The 24,691-nt window shown below is 47.7% G+C and overlaps 7 protein-coding genes across 7 annotated transcripts; 5 read left to right on the top strand and 2 right to left on the bottom strand.

The window, feature by feature from the left end:
* Positions 1-6,261: 6,261 nt before the first annotated feature.
* Positions 6,262-8,247, top strand: CABS01_04975 (LysM domain-containing protein; the record flags this gene model as incomplete). Its single annotated transcript, XM_060538345.1, has 1 exon — positions 6,262-8,247. The coding sequence occupies one exon, from the start codon at positions 6,262-6,264 to the stop codon at positions 8,245-8,247; it is 1,986 nt and encodes a 661-aa protein (XP_060405517.1).
* Positions 8,248-8,307: 60 nt separating this feature from the next.
* On the top strand, positions 8,308-9,081 carry CABS01_04974 (LysM domain-containing protein; the record flags this gene model as incomplete). The annotated part of the gene is made up of 1 exon (XM_060538344.1): positions 8,308-9,081. One exon carries the CDS (start codon positions 8,308-8,310, stop codon positions 9,079-9,081), a length of 774 nt encoding a protein of 257 aa, XP_060405516.1.
* Positions 9,082-9,189: 108 nt separating this feature from the next.
* On the top strand, positions 9,190-10,497 carry CABS01_04973 (uncharacterized protein; the record flags this gene model as incomplete). Its single annotated transcript, XM_060538343.1, has 1 exon — positions 9,190-10,497. One exon carries the CDS (start codon positions 9,190-9,192, stop codon positions 10,495-10,497), a length of 1,308 nt encoding a protein of 435 aa, XP_060405515.1.
* An 858-nt stretch (positions 10,498-11,355) lies between these two features.
* CABS01_04972 (uncharacterized protein) lies at positions 11,356-13,220 on the bottom strand (the record flags this gene model as incomplete). The annotated part of the gene is made up of 3 exons (XM_060538342.1): positions 11,356-11,499; positions 11,557-12,881; positions 12,962-13,220. 3 exons carry the CDS (start codon positions 13,218-13,220, stop codon positions 11,356-11,358), a joined length of 1,728 nt encoding a protein of 575 aa, XP_060405514.1.
* A 1,302-nt stretch (positions 13,221-14,522) lies between these two features.
* CABS01_04971 (transcription initiation factor TFIID subunit A) lies at positions 14,523-17,178 on the bottom strand (the record flags this gene model as incomplete). Its single annotated transcript, XM_060538341.1, has 3 exons — positions 14,523-14,790; positions 14,842-15,095; positions 15,154-17,178. 3 exons carry the CDS (start codon positions 17,176-17,178, stop codon positions 14,523-14,525), a joined length of 2,547 nt encoding a protein of 848 aa, XP_060405513.1.
* Positions 17,179-19,827: 2,649 nt separating this feature from the next.
* Positions 19,828-20,430, top strand: CABS01_04970 (uncharacterized protein; the record flags this gene model as incomplete). Its single annotated transcript, XM_060538340.1, has 1 exon — positions 19,828-20,430. One exon carries the CDS (start codon positions 19,828-19,830, stop codon positions 20,428-20,430), a length of 603 nt encoding a protein of 200 aa, XP_060405512.1.
* Positions 20,431-22,330: 1,900 nt separating this feature from the next.
* On the top strand, positions 22,331-23,632 carry CABS01_04969 (uncharacterized protein; the record flags this gene model as incomplete). The annotated part of the gene is made up of 1 exon (XM_060538339.1): positions 22,331-23,632. The coding sequence occupies one exon, from the start codon at positions 22,331-22,333 to the stop codon at positions 23,630-23,632; it is 1,302 nt and encodes a 433-aa protein (XP_060405511.1).
* Between the last annotated feature and the right edge of the window lie 1,059 nt (positions 23,633-24,691).

Below are 24,691 nucleotides of genomic sequence, written 5' to 3'. Positions count from 1 at the left end.
AAATATATTATCCTTTTTTATTATTAAAAAGCGTATTTTTAATTATAATTTTAATAAGATATTACTAAGCTCCGTAATATTATCTACTAAATAGATAAAAACCGGAGGTTATATAAGAACTATATCGGTTTTTATATAGAGGACTTTTTTAACCCGCGCCCCCGGTCCTCTTTTATACTTATCGTAGTCGTTTATAACTAACTTTTTATTACGCTACTTATTTTTATACCCTAAGTTATTAACTTAATAATTATTTTAGTTCTTATACCCCCCGCTACCCCTATTACTCTTAGTTTTATAGACTTTAAAGTATATAAAATATATTTCTTAGTGTATATACTAACTCTTTTTTTTAATAATACTATACTCTTAGTAATTACGTATTTTATAAACTAGGAGTTTAAATAGTAAGTATAAGCCCGGGTCTTATTTTTATATACGTATACCCTATGGGGTAAGGTTATTTTAAGAGTTTAGGCCTTTGGGCTATAAGAGGTTTTTATTTTATTTATTTTAAGCCTCTGGGCCGCACTCTAGGTTCTATCTATTATCTACTTTTAAATATTAAGTTTTTTTAAGCGTAGCCTAAATTAATTATTTTTAACTATTTTAGCTATTTATAATAGCTTTTTGCGTATCGTAAAGGTTAAGAAGTATATAAAAATATTCGAACTTAACTTATAAAAGGTTTTTAGTAAGTCTATTTATTAATATATTTTTTATTAATATATAAGTAATTTCGAAGCTTTTTTTAGTATGCTCTTATTTTAGCTATATGTTTTATATATTAATATAGTAAAGTTAAGTAGTTATTTTTTTTCTTTTTTTTATAACGAGTCGAATCGGCTACTAATTATTATAGTTAACTAACTATACTTCTTTTAGGTTAAGGGTAATATTTTTAAAAAGGTATTTTAGAGCTATAGTCTTTTTTATAGTTTTTTTAAAATAAAGAAGCTTAGTTTTAGTAATTAACGTCGTAACTATTACTTAGCGTACTAATTTTTATTAAATTGGGCCGTTAAAAAGGAATATTATATATTCTTAAGATAATTATCGTATTACCTCGTTATTTACGAAGCTAGTATTTCTAGTTAAAAATAATAATTACGTACTTAGTATATTACCGTAATAAAGTATAAAATATCTCGTTATATAGAGATATTAAATATAATAATTAATTATTTTAATATAGGTTACGCTTAGGTTAGTTAGGAACCGTAATAATTATAAGTAAGTAAAAGTAACGTCTAGTTTAATTATAATAGTTATATAAAGTATATTCCTAACCTTTTCTTAGTAGCTCTTTATTTCCTTTTTTATTACCTACTCCTCGTTTAGTTTAAACTCTTCTTAAAAAAGAGGGGTAGTTAGATATAGTAAATTTATAAAATCAAAGTGCTTAGTAACTCGCTCGATATATACGTTATAAATAAAATAAACTTTATAAATAGTATAGTTTTATAAAATCTATATTCTAAAAAAATAATTAATCGGTCTATTCTTTTTAAAGTTAATATATTTTTTTATATTATTAACGATCCCCTAAGCCGCCTTTTAGTTATTTTAATAATATAAAATAATAAAGTCGTTAACGTAAAATATTAGTATTACTTTCTTATTTACGGTTTAGTAAATATAGATCTCCTCGTAGCTATATATTATATTTATATTACGAAATATAAAAGTAAAAGTTTAGAACTAGAAAATTAGTAAGTTTCGGAGGCTATATAAAGCGTATTAGAGCTTACTTATTTTATTAATAACTTTATATCCCTCTAGGAGTTTAATAATTACTAGTTTTTCGCTCTTAAGAAGTACGTTAAGGAATGCGTTAATAATATTATACTAGTCTATCTTAAGGTCGAATTAGGTAGCTATTACTATTATAAGCCTAAAGGCCTTTATAGCGAGTATTAAAGCGTACGTATTTTATAAGGGGTTAAGTAGTTATATATCCCCTTTTATATATATACGTACTTTTACCTTACTAACCTCGTTATTAACGTCGTGCTTATAAGTATATACCTACTTTAATAAAAGTAGGATCCCTTATTTAGGATTACGGTCGACCTCTTTTTATATATTAATATCCCTTAGCTTTTTTATTTTTATATTTATAATATCCCTAAGTAGCTTTTATAATTATAATAGGAGATATTTAATATTACTAAACTTTTTTAATAAGCTTTAGAAGTTAACTTTAATAAGTCGTAGTTTCTAAACTCTTTTAGAGCGCTCTAAGTAGGTCTTATAAACTACTTTTTTCATTACTTAATAAAGTATTATATATCTTATATTACTTTTTTTTATAGCTTTTTACTAATTAGGTATAAAAATAAAAAAAAAGTAATTTTAAAAATAGTTATAATAATCGCTATTTCTTATATTTAAATATAAGAGCGTTACGAAGATACTACTATTAAAGCGTTATAGAAGTTTACGGGCCCGGTTTAAGCGTCTAGGACCTAACGGAGCTTTATTTAGTACTTAATAAAGTAGTTTTTATAAGCTTTATTTTTATATAATAGTAAAGGTTTATTATAAGGGTTTTTTATTAACGTCGACTTTAGTATTAGGAATTACTTTTTTATAATTAGTACCTCGTTTACTACGTACTCTAGCGTTTTACTAAGAGCTATTAAGAATTAAAGGCTTAAGAACCTCTATAATATATATAAGCGCTTATAAAAAGGATTATAAACTATATAGAGCTATTTATAACTTAGTTACTATATCCCCTTTTTTACCCCTACCCCCGAGCTTATATAAAGGGGTTATCTTAGGGGTTAGTAATAATAATAAGACTATATTAGCCTCTTTAGCCTTATTAACCGTACCCTAAAATACGTCTATTAATTACTTAGCGTCCTAAATAGTTAAAAATTTAATAATAATACTATCCTCGATTATAAAATTATTTTAAATATTAGTATTTTTAAAATTTAGATCTACTTCTCTAAGTACTCGAACTAGCTTATTATTAATATTAAAGAGTTCTTATATCTTTTAGATTATTAAATTTACTTACTTACTTACGATAGCTTACTCCTCGTATATAGGATTATAAAAGACTTTTTTATTAAACTTAATATTCTTCGTAATAAATACTTACTCGAGCGCGGGTACCTAGACCCTATATAGGTTATACGTTTTTAGTATATATTTAACTAGGTATTCTATATACCCGTAGGGAAGTACTTTAAATTCTTTTTAACGTATACCCCTCTTATGATCCTTATAAAGAGGGTATACTTAGTAGCTATATATATAAAAACTACTAAAATACGAGGTAACTAGTTTAGAATCCCGTATTTAGTAACCCGTTTATTACTAGTGTTAATACCGCTTTTACTAATTAATTTTTATTATAATAGGCGAATCTCTTTTATTAACTTCTTATAGGGTAATATTATAAATAAAGATTACTACTAGTACTATTTTGTTTTATAAATTTATAGAGAGGTTCGTAAAAAAGTATATTTTATAAGCTTTAGTAATTACGAGTTAACCTGCTCTTTTAGCGTTACTTACGGGTTCTTTTATATATAGAGGTAGAAGTTCTATTCTAATTCCTAGCTCGCTATACTACGTTTTATATATGTGTTTAATATTTATAATTAGGAGGGCGGTTTTATTATTATTTTTAAAGAAATAAATTAGGGTCCCTTTTTAATAACGAATTACTACTTCGAGGCTCTGTAATACGAAAAGTACTTTTTTTTTTATTTTAGTTCTTAAAGGGAACCCCTTAAGCTATTTATTATATTTATTAGAAATTATAAGTATATATTATTATTTATTAAGAGATAGTTCGAAATAGAAAAGATCTTAGTATATACGGTACTATAATTATAAAGCTCTTTTTAAAAGTAGCCTTTTTAAAACTATTATCTTAGTTTTAGATAATATATATACTTTATACTTAACTTATAATAGAGGTTTAATATATATACCTCGAGTTTTATATAGTAATTAACGAAGAGTATTAGGTCCTAAATAACCTATTCTAAGGTACTAAAAGAGCGTATTATTAGACCTCTTATAGGTACGTTAATATAAATAATAGAATTTTTTATAACTAATTAGTAATATAATACTAGCTAGGCTCTATAAGATATACTTAAGGTTTATAAAAAAAGGATAGGATTAGAAAAGCTTATATTTAAAAAAAACTAGATTATTCTTTTAAATAAGCTACTTTTTAATAATATTCTTATAAAGCGTTCCCTATTATAAAATATAATTTAGACCGTAATACTAAAATACGCTTCTATTTAGCAAAGTTTTTAAGACTATATTAATATAAAATCCCTTAATATAAGCGACGTTCTAAAGTTTTAAATCGTAAGTTCCCTTTTTTTTAAGTCTATTTAAGACGCCCTTTATAATACGAGTACCGCGTATAGTAATAAGTAGTATAGTAGTTCTTAATTTAACGTAATTATTATTACCTAATAATACGTAACTCTTAGGTTTAAATAGGCTCTTATCGTTAACTAAATATATTACTTTATAGTTATTTATTACTATGCTCTAAGAAAGGGGGTAAGTATTACTTATAAAAGTACTAAAAATTACGTTTATCTCTAAGTCCTAACTCTTTATAAATATAGCGACTACGTAGCCCTCGTCCTAGTTTACTAATAAGCTCGCTATAAGTTAGTTAGAGGATCTTTTTAAAAACCTAGGTTTTTTAGGGGTACTATTATTCCTTAGCTAACTAGCTTTTTTAAGCTTATCGTAAAGTAATTTTTACTTACTTAATTTAATAATAGTAAGGACTTTTTTTATATAGCTCCTTAGTATTCGTATTAATAACTTACTAGCGTTTCGGCTTATAAGTACTTATTCTAATTTTTAGTACGCCGTAAGGCGCTATAGGTATGCGCAATTATAAAGGTATATAATATTACTCTTATTATTTATATTATTAACTAAGTTAGAGCGTTTAGTAAAAGTAGAGTAAGCCCCTCTTTAACCTAAAGGTCGTTTAGTATATGCGTCCTAAGTTACTAAGCTAAATATATATATAATTTCTTTAAAGGTCTTTATATACGTTCTAAAAGCTATTAATTTACTAAAGATTTTATATATACGTTAGCCCTATATAAGGTTAAGTCTAGATTTAACCGTAATTAAGAAGTTAAGTACGGTAATTTTTTTACTAATTTTTAAAATATTATACGTTTTAGCTTAGAGGTAAGTAGACTACTACTTTTTATATTAATATTAAAAGTTAATTCCGGTCCTCGCTTTATTAAGGGCTTATTAATATTCCTCTCGAACCGCATTCTTTATTACTAATTCGGGGGGCGTAAATTCTTATTTTAAATATCTAACGATTCGCTATATACTAAACTTAGTACCGTTCTTAATAGCTTTTTAAAATACGTATTTATATAGTATAACATTAACTAATTTTATTAATTACTAAGTAAGGATTTTAATATGCATATTAATAATATTACGTTTATAAGCTATAAATTATTTATATTTAGCGTTAAGCTCTTATTATTTTTAAATACTTTTAAACGTATAGATCCTTTTTATAAGTATAGTATAAGGATAAATTTATTTACGTAAAGTAAGTAGTATAACTAGCTTTATAAAAAGAAACCTAGCTTAGTCTTATAGGTTACTCGTATTTAAAAAAGTTAAAAGGTTTATACTAAGAATTATATTTAGAAACTATTAATAGAGGATTTCTTAGTTTTTTTAGTCGTTTTTAAATGCTTTATAACGGGCTTAGTAAGCTCGTAATTCTTTTTTATTATAAGTTATAACTAATTATCTAAATTTAAAGAGCGAAGTAAGTATTATAAAGGGGTCGAGGAATACGTTAAAGTTTAGAACGTTTAGGTTAACGTATTTCTAAACCCCGACGCTCTTATTTATAATATAAAGTATATTAAACTATTTAATCTAACTATTACGGCTAGTTAATTTAGCTTAAGCTAAAGTAAGTACGAGTAAGTTAATTATTTTAAAAAGATTATAAGAATCGTATTAATAAGTACGTTATTATAGTATAGGGTTTTAACTAAGAGCTAGGCTTATAATTATTATAAGTTATAGTACGTAGTAATAAGTATACAGAGTGTAATAAAAGTAGCTTAATTATTAAAGTAGAAATAGATAAAAAGAAAAGGTCTATATATACGATATCTAAGATAGATACGTGATTTAGTACGTGACGGGTACTTCGTGAGGTGCGATTACTATCCCTGTTACGTGACAGCCTTCTTCCGCTTCGCTGCCATGGACATGGGGCCCGACGGCAACGCAGCCGTGGTCTTTAAGACAGATACTACTACTGGCATGGATAGTAACCATGAATTCATTTCTCAAGCAAGGAAGCGCGGGCTCAATATCACCAACCCGGACGAAGATGGGAACCCGAACGAGCCGACGCGGGTGCCCCATTCACGGTACGGCCCCAGCTTTGAGGAGGCATTGAGGCGCATGCGCGCCGGCCATTATCGTGTCGTCGAATATATCCCAGCCGAATTCAACGACTCCTCTGTGACAGCTGAGCCGACTTTTAGGGACATGACTGATTTGCGGATGCGGTCGGCTGGCTCAGGCGACCTACACACCAACAATAAAACGTCGCGACGCTTCGAGAAGCCGAAACGGCAGGGGGAAAAGGTACCGGCAGCCATTCATGAACGCGCAAAGCCTCTCCTAAACGCGGCTTCGTCAAGTGATCTCGAAAAAGCCCGTGGCATCGTGACAATCGCCATCGCGGCCTCGTCCAAGCTCAACAAGGCCCGTCTGAATAGCCCACTGCGAAATCAATACAGACTCAAGCCCGGTACTGTCATCGGCGGAGCAATTGTGAACGAGACCCGCCGCACCCGCCGCGACGACCCCGAACCACCCCCGCTCCTCGAGATTACTGACGAGATTGCCTGGGCCGCCGCACTCCTGGCCGAGGCCGAGGCTGATATGCCCCAGGACGGTGTTAAGGTTCCCAGCCGCAACATCACACGCCGCGCGGCCGCCGGCTCGTACTGGATGGAGTCTATCGCTCGCAAGGGCATTGTCCCCTGGGGCGATGAACCCTCGTACGCTGTGTTCCGCAACGTGCTCGACTATGGCGCCACGGGCAACGGCGTGACTGACGATACTGCCGCCATCAAGCGGGCCATGAACGATGGCCGGCGTTGTGGTGAGAAATGCAACGGGTCGACGGTCAAGAATGCCATCGTCTACTTCCCACCCGGCACGTACCTCATATCCAGCACGGTGCCTCTTCCCTTCGGCACGCAGGTCATCGGTGATGCCATCAACCGACCAGTGCTGGTCGCCTCCAAGACCTTCATTGGTCTCGGGGTGCTTTCCACAGACGAATACACAGGCGGCGGGACTGGCGCCGACGGGCACGACCAGCAGTGGTATGTAAATACGGCCAATTTCTATCGTCAGATCCGCAACGTCATTATCGACGTCCGCCCAGCACCGCCCTCTGAGGAGGCGGCATGCCTACACTACCAGGTGGCCCAGGCTACTAGTATGCAGAACGTCGAGCTGCGGGCCGGTGCAGGACAGAAGGGCCTCTTTGCCGAAAATGGCAGCGGCGGCGGCATCTCCGACGTCACATTTGTAGGTGGCGACGTCTGTCTGTACGGCGGCGAGCAGCAATTTACCGCCCAGCGGCTTGTCTTCAGTGGTTGTGACGTCGGCGTTCAGGTTATCTGGGACTGGGGTTGGGTGTGGAAGTCAATAACCATGACCGACGTGAAGACAGGCTTCAAGTTTGTGCCTGATTATCCCGACGGCAGCATAGGGTCATCGCTGATTATGGATTCGTCCTTCACGAACGTCGGTACCGTCGTCGTTATTCAGCCGCCGTCATCCAAACCAGGTTCCGGAAGCACTGGTCTCGTACTCGAGAACATCGCCATGTCGGGTGTCACCACCGCCGTCGCTGACACGAATGGCCGCACCCTGCTGGCCGCGTCTACGAGGCTTGACGAGTGGGTACTGGGCCCCGTATATTCGAGCTCAGCCGATGATGGTACACGCTCATTCTCATCTGGTGGCAAGGTCGGCAAGTATCGCAGAGATAGCGCGCTTCTGGACGCTCAGGGTGCCTATTATGAGCGTCCCAAGCCGCAATACGAGGACCGCGGCGTGGGCGACTTCCTTCACGTTAGGGACTTTGGCGCTATGGGCGACGGCATAACGGACGACACGGCTGCCTTCCAGCTGGCCGTCGATTCAAGCCAGGGCAGCATCTGATTCGTCGATGCCGGCTCGTATATTTTGACGGGGACCGTGACAGTACCAGCCGGCGTCAAGATGGTCGGCGAGACGTGGTCGCAGATCGTGGCCCAAGGTCCGGCCTTCTCCGACGAGAGTAAGCCTACCCCAATGCTTCGCGTGGGTCGCCCTGGCCAGGTCGGCAACGTCGAGATGCAGGACCTTATTTTTACTACAAAGGGCCCGACAGCTGGCGCCGTGCTCATTGAGTGGAATATGGCTGCTGATGCAAAGGGATCAGCGGCCCTTTGGGACTGCCACGTCCGGATCGGCGGTGCGACGGGCACCGATCTGACGCCTACGGAGTGCCCAGCTCTGGCTTCTGGCATCGCCCCGGGCTGCAATGCTGCTAGTCTGATGATGCACATTAAGCCAGGCGCATCGGGATACTTCGAGAACATGTGGCTGTGGGTGGCTGACCATCTAATTGATGACCCAGACCTGGAAGACGCCAACAACACCATGGTACAGAACTCGATATACGTTGCTCGCGGCCTGCTTATCGAGAGCACCGAGCCAACATGGCTCTACGGCACGGCATCGGAGCACGCGATCATGTACCAATACAACTTCCACAATGCCGCGAGTGTCTTCGCCGCCATGATCCAAACAGAGTCACCGTACTACCAGCCAACCCCAAACCCGCCTGCCCCTTTCACTAGCTCCGTCGGCCTCTTCCCTGGTGACCCGGACTACTCCTGCGCCGTTGGCGACGAGTTCAGTGGTTGCGATGAATCGTGGGCCGTTGTGATGCGCGGCTGCGAGGATATCGTCATTGCTGGCGCTGGCCTGTATTCGTGGTTCTCGACCTAAGCCCAAGATTGTATTGGCGGACAGCTGTGCCAGAAGGCACTGGTTCTTCTTAAGGGAAACCATGCTAGCGTGCGATGGGAGCATCTCGTTACGATAGGCGCCAAGTATATGGTCATTATGGACGGCAAGGGCATTGCGGCCAAGGACAACCTCAACATCGATGCGCACTCCTTCTGGTCGCAGATATCGCTGCTCGACGTCACTAGCGACGGAGAGCAGTATAACGACATCCTCTGGCTTGACCCGTCTATTTGGGATATGGAACAACCTGAATTCTCTTGCGAGCCACCCTGTCGTGTCAAGATTCCGCCATATACAGGGGCGACTACTACCGTCAATTACCCACTCATGACCGTCAGCCAGGACGCGTGGACGAGTACAATTACGGTGCGGCCCATGACGCTATCCAAGTTGGGCTTCGAGGTAATGACCATCGGGGGTTCCAACGTGAAGAGGGACAGTGGCAGCCTGAACCGCCGAGCCTTTGAGGACTTCTGGCCCGTTCCCGCTACGACTGCCGCTTGGCCCGTCGTTATTTACAACGGCCCGAATGGTAAAGAGTCAACGGCGAGCCCTAAAGCGCCTTATCCGACGCAGCCTCCGTCCATCGAGCCTGGCTCGCCACCGCCGCAAAACGGCGCCTGGCCAGCAAAAGCCCTCCGGCCGCGCATGGCCGCCGCTGTAGACCCCAACAAAGAGCTGGACGATCGCCTCAAGGACTGGATGTGCCGGCAGGCTGCCGAGTCGCCCAGTTACTACGACATGGACATGTTGGACTGCCCGGGAAGGGGTGGAAACAACAACGACTCGGGACAGATGCCGATGGGTGACGGCACTGGATGGGACGTCCCCAAGATTTCAAACAACGGCACCATGAGCCTGCCTGGGTTTTTCCCCTGGGGCTCAATGTTGAGTGAGCTTGGGCGCATGTGCGAACAGCCGCTTGAATCGAAGACCACCACCACCAGGGCGCAGACGACTCAGCCTTCCCAGCCCACAGCAAAGCCGCTCAAGCAGGCCGACGCCAAGCACAACAATGTGAAATGCTACGGCGAGGGGCGCAAGATGAGCAACATCCGGCTGCAGAACGGCATCAACTCCTTCTGCAAGAACATTGGCTCCGACGTTGGCGTCCAGGCCCGCGACCTAGATGGCAGGGCCGCCGCCGGGCAGCAGCAGCTCATGGGCGGATACAAGAAGGAGTCCATCAAGCCCTTTTCGGGACAGGAGGAGATTAGCTTCAGCTTCGAGGTGCTCGACGGCTGCTCGTGGACGTTCAGCATGGACGAGTGTACGCGCTACTTCAAGACGCCCGTCGATAGCTGTAATTGCGGCGGGGAGAATGGTAAGCAGGGCGGTTATGGGAGTAACAACTGCCTTAGGTGGAAGACTGATCCGAATCGCTCGGCGTACTAGTGGTTCTCGAGAAGGACAGCCTTTGTGATCGAGTGTTCTTTTTGTGAATTCTCGTATATCTATTCATCTCAGATTCTCTTGGGACATATTAGTTGCTCCACATTTTATGTGCTTAGATACTTACTACATAGGTAATCAACAGGCTTCAAGATGAGAACTTACGAGGCGTAAGGTAACATGAGCTATCCAAAAGCACAAAGCACATAAGGACCCAAGAGACTGAGACGGGACACTTGAGAGAGAGGAATACTTTGCCGTGCGAGTAGCCTCGATAACTCTCTCTCTCTCTCTCTCTCTCTCTCTCTCTCTCTCTCTCTCTCTCTCTCTCTCTCTCTCTACACGACACTCGATTAAGAAAAGAAGAGCAGCACACGCTAAGTCTTCCTCGTCGTGATGGCTTCAACAGAGCGCATCAAGCGCGCAAACTTGACAATAAACTCACGAGCATAACATCCTCGAAAGCGACATCGAATAATTGGCAACCTCTTCCATGTCTTGCGTTACTTAATACACAGAGCCGCATGGCATGGCATGGCATGGCATGCACTGCAACTCAGCTCACACATACACGCCGGGCGGCTAATTACCATAGCCGAGCCCCCCTTTCTACCGCACCAGCAGGCACCCTTTGAGAACATGACCAGCGTAAGAGAAACTTGTCTATCGCATCCGGAATCATTGCTAATAGGCCCCCCCTTCTTCCGCCCCCTAGCGCCGTGCCCCCGTCCATTAATGAATCAGTAAAATCAAATTGCCCGCAATGTCTCTAAACCACTGGTTGGATTTGTAGTTGCGGGTCGGCACGTCGGCACACCGGGTAGGAAGGTTTGGATAACACAACAAGTAGACATAGCGTTGTTACATGCCATCAAAGTCGCCGCCAAGATCGTCCTCGTCCAGATCTCCCTCCTGTATCTCCTTGGCCATCTCACGCTCGCGTTCGCGCGCCTCCTGGGCATTCTTCAACTCCAAGCGGTGCTGGTTCATGGGGAATCGCATGGCCTAAAACACGGTATTGTTAGAGTGTATTTTCAGATGGAAGTGTGCTGGAAAACTCACCTTGACGCTCTCATCGTGGAGAGCCAAGCATGCGCGAATTCTGTCGTGGAAGGCTTCACCAGGCTCCCGCGTAGCGTAGACGTCGCCGACTTCCTTGCTCTTCATGTATCCATGCTCGCGGTCTAGGGTAGCTTCGATAACACCATCGCGGATGGCCTTGGCGACAATGTACTCGGCCGACTCTTCGCTACCAAGGTCGAGGCGGATACAGATATCGCGCAGGGAAATGCGAGAATACGACAAAGACATCATACGGATGCCGGTCTTGATGACGTTCTGGCGCAGGCGGAGGATCAAGCTGTATGTGCCGTCGCGGCGGAAGGTGTCGGCGTGATCCGCAATGATAGTCTCGAAGTTCTGGACCTTGCCAACCCGGACGGCCTGAACAAGGAGGAAATAAGGGTGCAGAGAGAGCTCCAAAGTGGGCTGGCGGAAAGTAGATCTCTCGGGAATATCACCCATCAACAATTCAACCACCAACAGAAGCTTGGTCGCCGTCTGTGAGAAGCCCACTGCGCAGGCGCTTGAGGGAGCCTTTCTTGTCGCAGCTGTGAGGTGCTCGTGTGCCTCGGTGTATCTCAGCTGAATGGCGCGGATGCGTCCAAGGTAGTACAGGAAGCGTGCGACCTGGTTGTTGGCCGCGTTCTCGGGGAACTGGGTATGGGATACGAGCAGGTCGGCCTGCGCAATGTGAGACGTCAACAAATAGCTGCGAAGCAAAAGCACAATGACCGAGGCTTGCGTGTCGATATCCTTGCGGAGAACGGCGGTCCGCAGAGCAGCCAGGAGAGTAGGTCGAATAGCGACGACCGGAGACTGGGGAGAAGGAGGCTGAGGAGCGAGGCTTTCGCAGAACATTGAGTAGTAGAAGTAGACCTTGGCGGAAAGGGAGTCTAGTGTACGGCGGTTAAGCGTGTGGATACGGTCAGTGAGCTGCTTAGAGAACTCGGCTCCGTGTTGGAACTGCTTGGTGTCGTAGAGGTGGACCTGGATCAGGATGCCGAGGAAGATGTCAATCTCGGGGATGATCTCCTTCACCTCCTTCTTCTGGCCGTTCTTCGTCTTCGCAGGCTCGCTGTCTACCTCCATCTCCGGTCCGCTGGAGCGGCCGAGGGGTACGTTCTCGCGACCGATGGCAATCAGAAGCTGCTTGGCAACATTTCCGGAGGCAACGGTCGCGGGGAAGCTCTCGGCAATGGCCTGGGCGATGATATCGGGTGTCAGGCGCTTGCGGATGGTGGAAATTGACCGCAGGGCTCGGAGGGAGAATCTGGCATCGAAGAGCGCGACTGCGCGGTCCAGCAGAGCGAAATTGCTCTTGATGTCTGTAGAATTGACATCTGTCAGCTTTCTGGTTTGTTTGCGGGCAGATCAAGAGCTTCAGAACTGATAAAGCATGACGTACCTGCTACAGCCTGCACCACGGGGTCAACCTTGACCTCTGCTTCATCTGCTCCAGCCTCGTCACCCATCGCAACGTCTCCGTCAGCATCCGCCGGGGGAGCAGCCGCCTTCTTGGACGGAGGGACGACAACAGTCATCTCTTCGTCGCCGTCCTTTGCTCCCTTCTTGCCCTTGCTCTTTGAGTCGGCATCCTTGTTGTTCTTACGAACCCCGTTCTCGAGGGGATCCTTCCCGCTGCGTGAAGGTGTTTTGCCCGGCATATTTGCTCAACCGGGTGTGCGTGGATATGCTGTGGGCAGTGTGTTGAGTGCTGCTTGGGATGGCAGCAGTCGGATATGATCGTGGAGTCGCGCCCGGGGAGGAGAGTGTGGGCGGGTTGTTTTGCTTAGATATGGCGTCCCGTCGGATGCTTCGTCTGTAAGCAATGTATTGAGGGAGAGAAAGTCAGGTGACACAGGTTGAAAAAGCGTCAGGACAAGCGGGAGTCGATCTCGGAGCTCTGTGAGAGTCGGTTGTCGTTGATGGGATTGCGTGGTTGCTGTTTGGCTGTTTGGCTCGTGATGCAGGAAGGTCCGATGGATGGAAGCTCAAAGATTGAATACCTGAGGCTTAGGTTGCTGCTTCCAGGCCGGGGGGGGAACGACACAGACCGGGCAAGCACCTCACCCACCACACTAGCCGGTGCTCGGTAGCGGGTACAAGATTGTGGACCCAACGCGAGGCAGAAACAGCCATCTTTGCGGGGACTCAGCTACCGTAGTTTGTACACTCTACCTGATATCACTTAGCGAGTGAGATTGCCGGGCCTGCTGAAAGCGTGGAGCAACCCCCCCAACACCGAACGAGGCAAAGGCCACCAGGTCCAAAGCGGGAGTGACGTTGTCGATGCTGCCTGCCTCAGCTGCGTCGTCGTGGTGCCTTTTTTTTTGTGCCACACTTATGCACGCCCCAGCTACCTGAATTATGTAATTATTCAGGGTCCGTAGCCGAAGCTCCCAATCCCGCCATCGAAGCTGTAGGCATAGGTAGTACCTGATCAATATGGCATATCACCTGAATTGGCATTGCACGCAACCTCCTGATTTATTGCCGTCAAATACCATTCTGCCTCTGAATCTATATCACGCGCTAGGTTCGTCAGAATGTCAACGCCACCTTCATATTTGAGTCTTTTGCTCAGCTGAATGCAGACTGTTGCTTCTGGGTGCCTACTCTTGCTGTTGTCTTATCGGACCGGAGGCGCCTTTGCACCACCTGGCTCCAGCTGCGCTACCTTCATCGTGAGGACCTTGCTGGCCTACCTCCTTGTGGCATAATTAACGACACCACAACACTGAGACGGACCTAGATGAACACTGTGAATGGACTCGAGTAACAATTTGGGTATACCATAACTATGAAAGCCATGATGGATGACCACCGCAGCACCAGATATTGCTAGTCAACTAGCAATTGCTGTTCATCCCAAACGCCTTTTCCCATGTCTCCCAGACCATACCGTTATGCCCATAAAAACCAATCCATTTGCCATTGTCAAATCATCCTTACTCCTGAAGAGGAGCCTACTTCTTTGCTGGGAGAAAGTTGACCTCCATACGTGTCGCCATGGACAAGTCCGCCTGCTGGGTATTGCTATCAACCGAAAACTGCCTGAGGGGAGGACCAGTAGTCTGAGTCGGAGCAGATCTCGAGGTTGAAGCCTTCTTGGCCAGTGATGTAGATTTACGAGACCTCGCCTTGGACGAGGCGGCCTTGACCAGCGATGTCGCACGTGCTCCGACGTCATCCTGATTGAACCGGACGCTCTTTGTCGTGCTTCTCCTAGCAGTGCTTCGGTTTCTAGCAGCAGCAGCATGCCGCGGTTTCTCGGTGGGTTCGTACTACTCGCCCTTACCCGAGGTCACCTTGGCTGCTTGGATGGCGCTCATCTTAGTGATCCAGGCAGTCGAGGGCTGGATCTTGCGCACGGTGCGAAGCTCGTCAGACGAGTAGCCAGGGACGCGGATATTGTAAGTGCGTTCAAGGACAAGCTGGATGTCGCGAATCTCAAGGACCTTTGAGCCTCGCTCTTTGGCGTTGCGGCAAGCCGTCTCCAGGACGTTATCGACAAAGCTGTCTGCCATGGCCAAGACACTCTGCAATGGAGTTAGCAAACGTTTGTCATCATCGGGTCGTCAGTGATAAGTCACGTACCTCTTCGACCTCGGGAGTCAACATGTTGATCTCCTGGCCCTCGGCATTTCCGCCGCAAACTTGTCGCACGAGCTCGTCCAATTTCTTCTTGCTGAGTACGTGATCGCCCTCGGCCTCATGGACGTATGCAGGGATCTTGGAAATCGCGGGCTGGCCCATGACACCTCCAGCAATGCCGCCACCTCCCGTGTAAGTAGGCCTACCAGCGCCAGCACCGCCCGCCATCGCAACGGGTTGAGGCACGGAAGTAGCCTTTTCTGGAAGTTGCTTAGGGATCGGAAGTTTAGACTGCAACGTCTGAGTTGGCTGTGTCGGATGCGCGTGTTGTTGTTGCGGAACTGCTCCAGATCCCATGACACCCTGAGCGTGTGCGCCGGCCGAGCCAGGAGTACCGGTGGCCTGCTGAATGGGAGCCGATGTCTGGACGTTGCGCTGGTTCGCGCGGGAGACGGCGGCTGAGTGGCTGAGAGCTTGACCAGGACCGGCAGGAGCAGCAGACTGGGGAGTCGCCACGCGCTGGGTGGGTGTGCCTGCCGCAGGGAGTCCACCGCCTGCGGAAACCGACGCGATGGCAGTATTGACTGGCGGGGGGTGATGTTGGCCCTGATTCATAGTTTGCTGCGGCGCAGAAGCCATGGGTTGTTGAGCTTGAGGAGCTTGGGATGTAGTTGGTGTCGCGGCAGAGGAAGCCGCAGCTTGAGCGGCAGCCTGAGCCTGCTGTTGCTGGAGTTGTTGCTGTCGGAGCTGCTGCTGTTGTTGCTGCAACTGCTGTTGTTGCTGTAGCTGTTGCTGTTGCACTTGTTGTTGAGGCAGCTGCTGTTGCTGCTGAGTGGGGGTGCCTTGACCTGCGGCGGCTGTGCCGGTCATTTGCTGGGTTTTCGCTGCCTCGATCGCGGCATTCACTGCCGTGGTAGGGTTCTGCGCGTTTTGCGTGGCCGGAGTGCCTTGAGCGGTCGGTGCCGGGCTTGCTTGAGCACCACCAGGCTGAGTCGAGGGCGGTTGCGACGCTGCGACGGCTGGGCTGTTTTGCTGTTGTTGAGAAGGCGGCCGTTGTTGTGCAGCCGCGCTCGCACTTGCCGCAGTCTGTCCCGCCGCGGCAGCAGCTGCCACCGCCGCTCTCGCCTTATTGATGCCCTCCTGGGACTTCCTGAAATTTTGGACGAAGGTCTGGGCCTCAGTGTGCATCTTTTGCGCATGATCCCTTCTAATTTGCAATTGCTTTGCTTCATCTGCACCCAATGCGCCCTTCTCCTGTTGATTCTTGACGTGTGCATCGATCCGCCTTATCTGGATTCCCTGCTGATCCATCTGCATCAAGGCCCTCAAATATTTCGCTTTGAAGTCATTGGACCACCGAGCAGCCGCCTCCTGGCCTTTATCTAGGATGCCCTGAGGCGGGTTGAATGTCATCTGTCGAATATGGGCTAGGATGTGATCTGGAAACTGTGTCGCCTGCGGCGCCTGCTGCGGCGCAGTGGGAGTCGGTGCTGCCGCCGCTGGAGCGGGCGCGGGCGTGGGAGCATGCGCAGGCTCTGCCGTCGTCGTCGCCGTGTTCTCTGTCTTCGGTTCGGTCTTTATAGTGACGCCTCCGACGTTCGCTTGGCTGGCGGCGGCCGCCGGTGCTTGTTGCTGAGCCGGCTGGGCTTGTTGCGCGGGGGCAGCTGACTGCGCTGGCTGACTCTGTTGCTGTTGAGCCTGTTGACCACCCTGTTGCTGTTGTTGAGCGGCTTGCTGCTGAGCCTGTTGCTGTTGCTGAACCTGCATGCGGCGTTGCTGGAGCTTGTTAAGCAGCATCTTGGTAAAGTCCTGGATTTTCTTCTTGGCGTCTTGATGTTGAGCGGACTCCTCAGGATGCGTTTCATAATGATTCCACAACTGGCGCAAACCCCTCTCATACTTCTGCTTCTCTTCGTCGTTCAGAATGGGAAGGTTTCGCATCATCTCGGGTCGATACATGGGTGGCTGTCGCGCACTAGGCACAGTTTGACCGGCGGCGGCCTGGCCAGGCTGGCCTTGATTGTTCATCGTCGCGGTTCTTACGGTTATCGGATTCGGCGGTAAGATGGGGACAACTTGGACAGTATTCGAGAGTTTAGTATTCGATCGGAGAAAAAGTTTGAATGATACAACTAATGTTCTACACCCTGTTGGTGACGGAAGATGTGTCGACCAAGAGAGCGTTAATGTTTCTGACGGATGGTTAAGAAGTGTAGTTGCGTCGAAGCACGCGTAGCTGGAAAGTTCCGTGTGGGGCTGAGAGGAGAGCGATGATTGGATGTTGCATCGACGCGCTCTGACTTTGGAGCTCAAGGCTCAAACAGGTGGCAGGCGCCTCCTTCCACCAACACCAGCTGCCTTACCTCGTGACAAACCTGGTCGACCTTGGGAGCTTCCCACAGGGTTGCAAGGTATAAAATGACTGGATATTGCAAACATTATCAAGGTCTCGAGGTTAATCTTTTTTTTTTTTCTTTTTTGACGAATCTTACTGTCCGTGTGATGGCTGAATTCCTTGAAGCAGATGATTAGAACACAAAAAGAGTCTCTTGTAGGTGCGCGGCTAAGGTAAGTAAGTACCTTGCTATACAAGTGCCTATCAACAGAAGTAATATCTCGCTTTGAAGATCTCTTGAAGAGCTCCCGGCCTGCCTCATAAATTCACCCAGCCCCTTTCAAAGTCTTGAAAAGCTACCCATATATAGCAAAAGTCTACGTATATTAAGCAGGTCGATGGGGGCAACTCGTTTGTTGGCGGGAAAGTGCCCTTTACGAATCTCAAAATGTAAGCATCACCACCAGGTCTCATTCTTGTCCGATGGACGCAAATTGCAAATATCCCTCTGCTCCGCTGGGACCCAAAAGACACCAATTTGGTTGCAGAATCGCAGAGCCTCAATTAGCAAGGCAAAGGTTCCTTGTTCTTCCACAAAAAGCAGGCTTCTCGAACAAGACATGGGGCCCTCGCACGCACACCACCAGCCCACCATCGACAGCCACACGTGGAGTTGCTCTCAGGTCGGTCTTCCTGCGGGAAAGGCCCGTCGGACCTGCAGATGAACGGGGGCCTTTGGGTCGTTGGGTTGCCCACTCTGGCGCGAACTCCCAAATGCATACTTGCGCAAGTTGACGATGCAGTGCATAGACGAAGAGGTGGGAAGAAGGGGGGTCATGCCCTAACGCGGAAGGAAGAACGACGATGCCTTTTTCGTGCTCCTGGAAGAAACTCCTTGAGGATCTTGGGTATCAGTCTGGACACTGAGAGTCTTTAGGGTATATCACATCTCACCAATGGAATGATAGAATACACAGTCTACTTGATCCCACGTTTCTCAGCAGAGCCGAGTAGCAACAAGACTACTGGGGTAAGAAAGAAGCGGCTGTTGTCAGCGAAGCAAACAAATCATGTGTACTATGTAATCGGGCCTTGCTGCTGGGGATGAGGGTTCTTCTCGTCGAGCAAGGAATGGAAGAAAGGCTAAGAAGAGGGTCCGTCAGCGTTGGGCTGCAGGGAACCATACCAGTCTAGGAACTGCCCAGTGCCCACCTATGCATCCCAGTCTCTTCAAGGGTGCTGTGGTCTACTACGTAGGTCTGCTGTGGACGGAGAAACCCCGACTGCAAGAATTTGGTGATTCGCGCAGGCGTTATGAGATGACGATAGTGATGGATGATAGCATTGCCAGGTGGCTGGCTGTATTGGCGATGATATTCCCAATGATGTGGGCAGGGCGGCAGGCTGGACTGGACTAACAAAACCCCCAGAGCTGGGTGCAAGTGCCGATTTGGACGGAATATGAGTGACACAACGTCGAGGCCCGACGCAAAGCTGTCGTTTCATGCACTTGGCCTGGTTGGCTTGCCTTCTAGAAATTCACCGCAGGAAAATGGAATTGTAATTTGCAAAATCGCGACTTCCAGTCACGGCGGCATCTTCCCACCTTCCCACCCTGCGACATGTGCGTTGTTGTGTTACCATGGAATTGGAAAGAGACGGAAAGAAGCAGGAAGCCACTGATGACTGTGGTGGCCGCTCCTGCTCTTTCTCCTACCTTACGTTACTCTTGCTCCTGCCAGTTTTCGTTTCTGGTCCTTCCGTCTATGGCTCAGAGTCTGGGGGCGGCGGGCGTGTGCATTCTGACCGCCTTCTTTTTCTTCCTCTCCACAAATCTGACCCGGCCACGAGCATGATGCATCCTGCCCCTCGTCACATTCACCCCTCCATTACACCTCAGAGAGGCTCAGACTACCTACGAATACAGTACAGAAGAAGTCATTCCTCTCAGTCAATCAATTCCGCCGTGTTTTTTTCCCTTTCGTTTTTTTCTGTCTCACACGTAATCCTTGAGGCTCTTAGGCTCTTTGCTGCAACTATGCGGTGGCTCGAGGAAGAGGGAACTTCTCGTGGCGCCATGCTGCAGAAAATAATGCAAGTCGTTGAAAAGCCTTTCGTCTAGGCAATTTCGGCCCTCGATGATTGGGCACAAGTGCTGTCACACAGCCATCCCTCTTCTAATTCTTGCAATCTTCTAATCGTTCACAGCAGTCTGATGAATTTTTCCACGCCTATCGGGTCTCCTTCTGCTACTGGACGGGTGCCTATGGCCAGAGCCTAGGTACTGATGCTCGATACCTTGCCATCGTCTTCAGCGAGAGGCACGTATTTTTACCGATCGTATGCATCAGCCAGTCTCTGACAGACACGCGCAGCATCGTCCCAAGAAGGGACAGCGTCATGCTCCGTGGACGTTGACGAAACATGCCCTCTCACGGTGTCAGACTTCCATATTACACCACAGAACAGACGTTGAACTGAGCATCAAGCTTCGCAAGGACCAGGCACAGTCAACGGCGAGGACAATAATCAGTCTAGACTCTAGACCTAAACCGAGACCAAAACCCCACCAAAGGGTGAATGAAGTGTTATTATCCAACAGGCTGTGGGAGAAAGGCTTGACAGGCCAAATAGGGCTCCAGCTAAGAAAAAAAGAGGCCGACCAAGAATCGCCAATAGTCGGCGATCTGGCGCCTATCCACAGCCACACCCCTCCATTACCCCTCCTTCGCATCACGCCCTCTCAACTCTCGCGCATTGGACGTCCTCCTTCGCTTGATACCGTTCAGAACCCCCATTCCAGCCCATTCCAGCCGAGCAACCAGTCAAGCCATGGCGGCCCCGGTCCAGTCAGCCCGTACGCTGCTGCGGTATCCGCAAACGCGCGAGCACACACACACACACACATGAAATTCTCTCGACGCCGCTGCGGGACACACGGTTAGACCGGGGGAGTCCTGGAGCATTGCTGCCCAAAGTCCAACTTTGCGCCCCGCGAGAATGCGCAAAAGAGGAACCGCAACCAACCCCAACCGCTGGCTAGACCAGACTTTTACTTCTGATAGGAAGAATCCCACGAGGGTTACAGTATCCAGCAGTGGCACTATGGAGTCCTTCGCAGGAGCACTCGCGCCAGCAATGAGATTACACCGCAGTAAAGCAGCTGGCGGGCACCCACACGGCTCTAGCAGCACCAGTTGCAACTTGCAGCAAGTGGGCGAGAAGAGGCTCTCCCTCCTTCTCTACCTTACCTTAGGTGACCAAGGGATGGAGTTTCTTTGCTGCATGGAATGGCATGGGCATGGGCATGCCGCAGAGCTGCAGCGCACATGTGCAATGACTTCTTTTAATTCTTAATTCTCTCCCCATCCCACAGACTATTAGAAAATCTTTTTTCTCGTTTCCCCTCTCCCCTCTTCTCTTCTTGTGGTTGACTTGGGTCTACCTTTCGCTCGACCATCAACCGTCTGGCCGTCATATCACGTTCGATTCCCATCCCCTCTGCTAGTCAGCGCAAAGGGTCGATCGGTGGGAATTCAAGCATTATAGCAGCCACACCTATAAGACCGGGACTGTCTGGCCGTGCCAACGACCCGCTCTCGGCCTATCACGGGAGTCATTTAGTACACATTTTGGACGGTTAATTCAAGCAACACCGTGAGACTTGCTCACCACCACCATTACCGCCGACAGCTCGGACATCCACAAATCCAGAATCCAGCGAGGAATTATACAATCGGCAGTCCGTTCTTTTGGCTTGCCATTCCACTTGAGACGACAACGCATCACAACAAACCCAGCCAGACTCAGATTCGGATTCAGACTCGGAATTGCTTGCTCCGGCAATCTGTTGTTGTCGTTCCTCTGGTGTTCTTCCACGGTATTCATCCCACGCACCTCTTGCCCGACAAATTCCTGAGCCTTTCTTCTTGACCCAGGTCCCCCACGCTTGTCTTCGACTTTCCCCAACTCTCTTCCGTCCAATACATTCCCCTAGGCCAGCAGCCGAAGTCACCTCACTGGTACTATTCCTGCTCGCGTGCGCATTGCACCACCCTGTGGCCTTTCTTCTTCTTCTCAATCAGCCATTTCGTACTGCTACCCGCAGCCCCTCAACAAGGCAGTCCCTGGTCACCCTGGACAAAGCCCGTGGTCCTATCGTCACCGCCCGCCCGATTTTCGTCGACCCCACACCCGGGATCCCGCACATCCCACGGTGTCTCCCCCGAAACATTCCTCCCCGCTGTCTCTCTTGTCAGTGTCGGGTCAGTGAAACCCAGCTGGTTGGAAACCCCGATTTCTCTTTCGAAAGAGAACGAACATTGGGGACTTTCCGTCACTTACCAGTGGCCTGAACTGTGCTTCCATTCCTAGAAGAGACCCTGGCTTGTGTTGCTCCTTGAGTGCATTCGAACTGGTCCGCTTCCTCCCGCGCGCTTTCGCTCAATCTCAAGCATTTCCCGCCAGATCTATCATGACAACCTACAGCTTCAGCCGAATATCCTCTTCTCCTTGTCGGAGGTTCTTACTCTGGGTGTTGACGCCTTGACTTTTGCTACTTCACTTGATATACCACCTTCATCGGAACCAATCACATAACCAAGCCGATCTACTGGCTGTCGCTCGTTGGAGCTGATCTGATCTCATTTGCCCGCTCAACTTTATCTTCCCCGCAAGTTCGAGGGATACAGAAGAGAGAAAAAAAACCCGAGTTCCGCAATAAAGACACGATCGATAAATCACCAACACACAAAGGAGACTCGAGCCACAGATACAAAAAAATCGGCCCTTGAGGCGCATCAGAGAGGCAGCACCTCAATTGCCGTATCGCAGGCGCCATTAAGCATGCCTCGCAAGTCGCGGCCGGCGACGCCCAGCATGATGCTGGGCCCTCTTGGAGGACCAAACTCACCCCCTCATACCCCTACCACCACCGCGCCAATGGCGAATCGTAAGTTCGCTGCACGACACTTGCCGCAATGGCATCATCAAATCATACTGGATGACTCCAGCATTCAGCCTACTGGCAATGGCCACGAATTCAGTTTCACGCCCTCTAATCGCTTTGCTCACTTGTCACCGCGCACTTCTTCCGAAGACTCCTCTGAGTCTAACGAAGAGGATGAATCCGAGTCCGAACCCGAATCTAAACAACGCCAGGTACCTCACGTAAGACCTAGGACCAACGATGAGGGAGAAGACGACGAAGATGAAGACAGCGATGATGAAGACGAAGATGAAGATTCAGACGACGAAGAATCGGAAGACTCGGACGACGATACGCCTATGCGCTTCGCTCCTCCGGCCCCGGCTCCAACGCCTACCCCGGTGCCAGCATCCGTGTCCGCTTCCATGTTCGCTCCGAGGTCTGTGCCGATGCCGGCCTCCCGTATGGCCGTCGACAGCAGTTCTGGAGAAGAATCGGATGAGGAGGAAGAAGATGAAGACGAAGACGAGGAGTCTGACTCTGATTCGGAATCAGAGTCTCTGGCCACCCCTCCTATCCAAGAGATTCACCACATTGTCACCGCTACCACCACCTCGACTGTCAAGGCCAATTTTACACTGGAAGAGCTTTCCGACTTTGACCCAATGGATCAAGACCGCAGCGGCACCATTGCCCCCTCCGGCTTCTCCTCCCCGTCATCTGCTCGCTCTCGCTCACGGGCACCACCACCTAAAGGGCTCCCTCCTGGCTTCACTCAGGAGATGAGGAATCTCGGATTCGATGGAAGCAGCTCTGAAGGCTCGGATAACGACCTAGATGCCGATGAGGCTCACCGCGAGTTTGTGCGTATGCAACGGGAGCTGAAGATGCGCAAGCGGCGGACCCACGGATCTAGCATTGGCAAGCGCACCATATCAGAACGTAGCGACTCTGACCACGAAGATATGACACCCCTCGACGCAGACGATGTTGGCTCCAGCGCACGCAGACTCCGGCGACGCTACGGGGACAGCCACAGGCACAGCTTTATCCTATTCCAAGACCCACCTCCGCCTCGTATCGACGAAGTCGAGGAGCCCGAGAGTGAGGTTGAAGGCACTTTATTCTTTTGTGACAGCGGCACGCTGGCGCGAGAGCTTCCCTACTACTCCATCGAGATTATGGAGTACGAGAGTCCCAGCCCTAGTCCTAGCCCATGAGCGGGCCATGATTGCCTGTCGATTTCAAGGCACTCATTATACGTTTTACAACAACCATGAATAATAACCACAACGATATACAGCGTCTGGTCTCGTCTCTTCGCCGCAGTACGAGGCCTCTTATCGGCGCACACTGATGTTTCACGACGAGCATACAGGGATGATGGCATAGATTGACGACGATGACGGATTGACGACCAGCATCTTGTTTTTTACATTTCTGTTACGGAGCAGCACGAGTGATGGATGATTTTGTGCGTGTGTTTTTTTTTGGTTTCCTATGATAGATTGGGTTTCCATAGAAGAGCCTCGCAGCTCTAATGAAATGTTTACTTGCGCCATTACCCATTACGCCCCCGGGCCAACATGCCAGTGTTCCCAAGCCATTCCCACGTGTCTAGTATCAGACCAGAGTGCTTCCTGGATTTGACCTGCCTGTGGCAACCGCTCGCCAACCTAGACGGCAGGACACCACTGCCATCACAAGTCATACGCCGCACCAAGCCAATGCCGCTGGTAGGGAGGCGTTTCTGCCGAGCGGGGAGGGGGGGCGAAACTTTTCATGTTCAATCATGGGCCGGGACTCATGCCTACCGTACCCCAAGGGCGGTGTGTTTGATGATGGCGATGGCGACGGCACCGGGGGCGATGGGTGATGACGTGCAGCGGATCAGCGGGATGAAATGGGCGGGCGACCTACGGATGGGAGGCTACGCTACCGCGCCAGCGTGCCTACCCAACTACCCTACCTTGGGCTGGCTGGGTCTGGGCTGGGGCTGGGTTGGAGGATGGGGCGGATACTCGGGGAGGGGGATGGAAGGCAAGAAGGGTCCGGAAGGGGGACTTTGGGAACCACCACCTTCACGGCGGGAACTGGGGTGTTGGCAATGCCAAAATCGTGAGGCAGGCCATGAGCGAATGACATTGAGCAGCGTGTTCGGGAGGCGACATCGCTTTGCCTCTTTATTTTTCGGTGAGCAGCGGGGTTTTCATTGGATTATCAGCACCTCTGTCTTTTTGCGTTTGCGAGAGTACCCAAAAGCCTGGAACTAATTAACC

This window comes from Colletotrichum abscissum, assembly GCF_030869225.1.
Source record: "Colletotrichum abscissum strain IMI 504890 chromosome Unknown Scaffold_10.1, whole genome shotgun sequence".
NCBI lineage: Eukaryota > Fungi > Ascomycota > Sordariomycetes > Glomerellales > Glomerellaceae > Colletotrichum > Colletotrichum abscissum.
The sequence above is the reverse complement of the archived record's forward strand: the minus strand, read 5'-3'. Positions and strand labels throughout refer to the sequence as shown.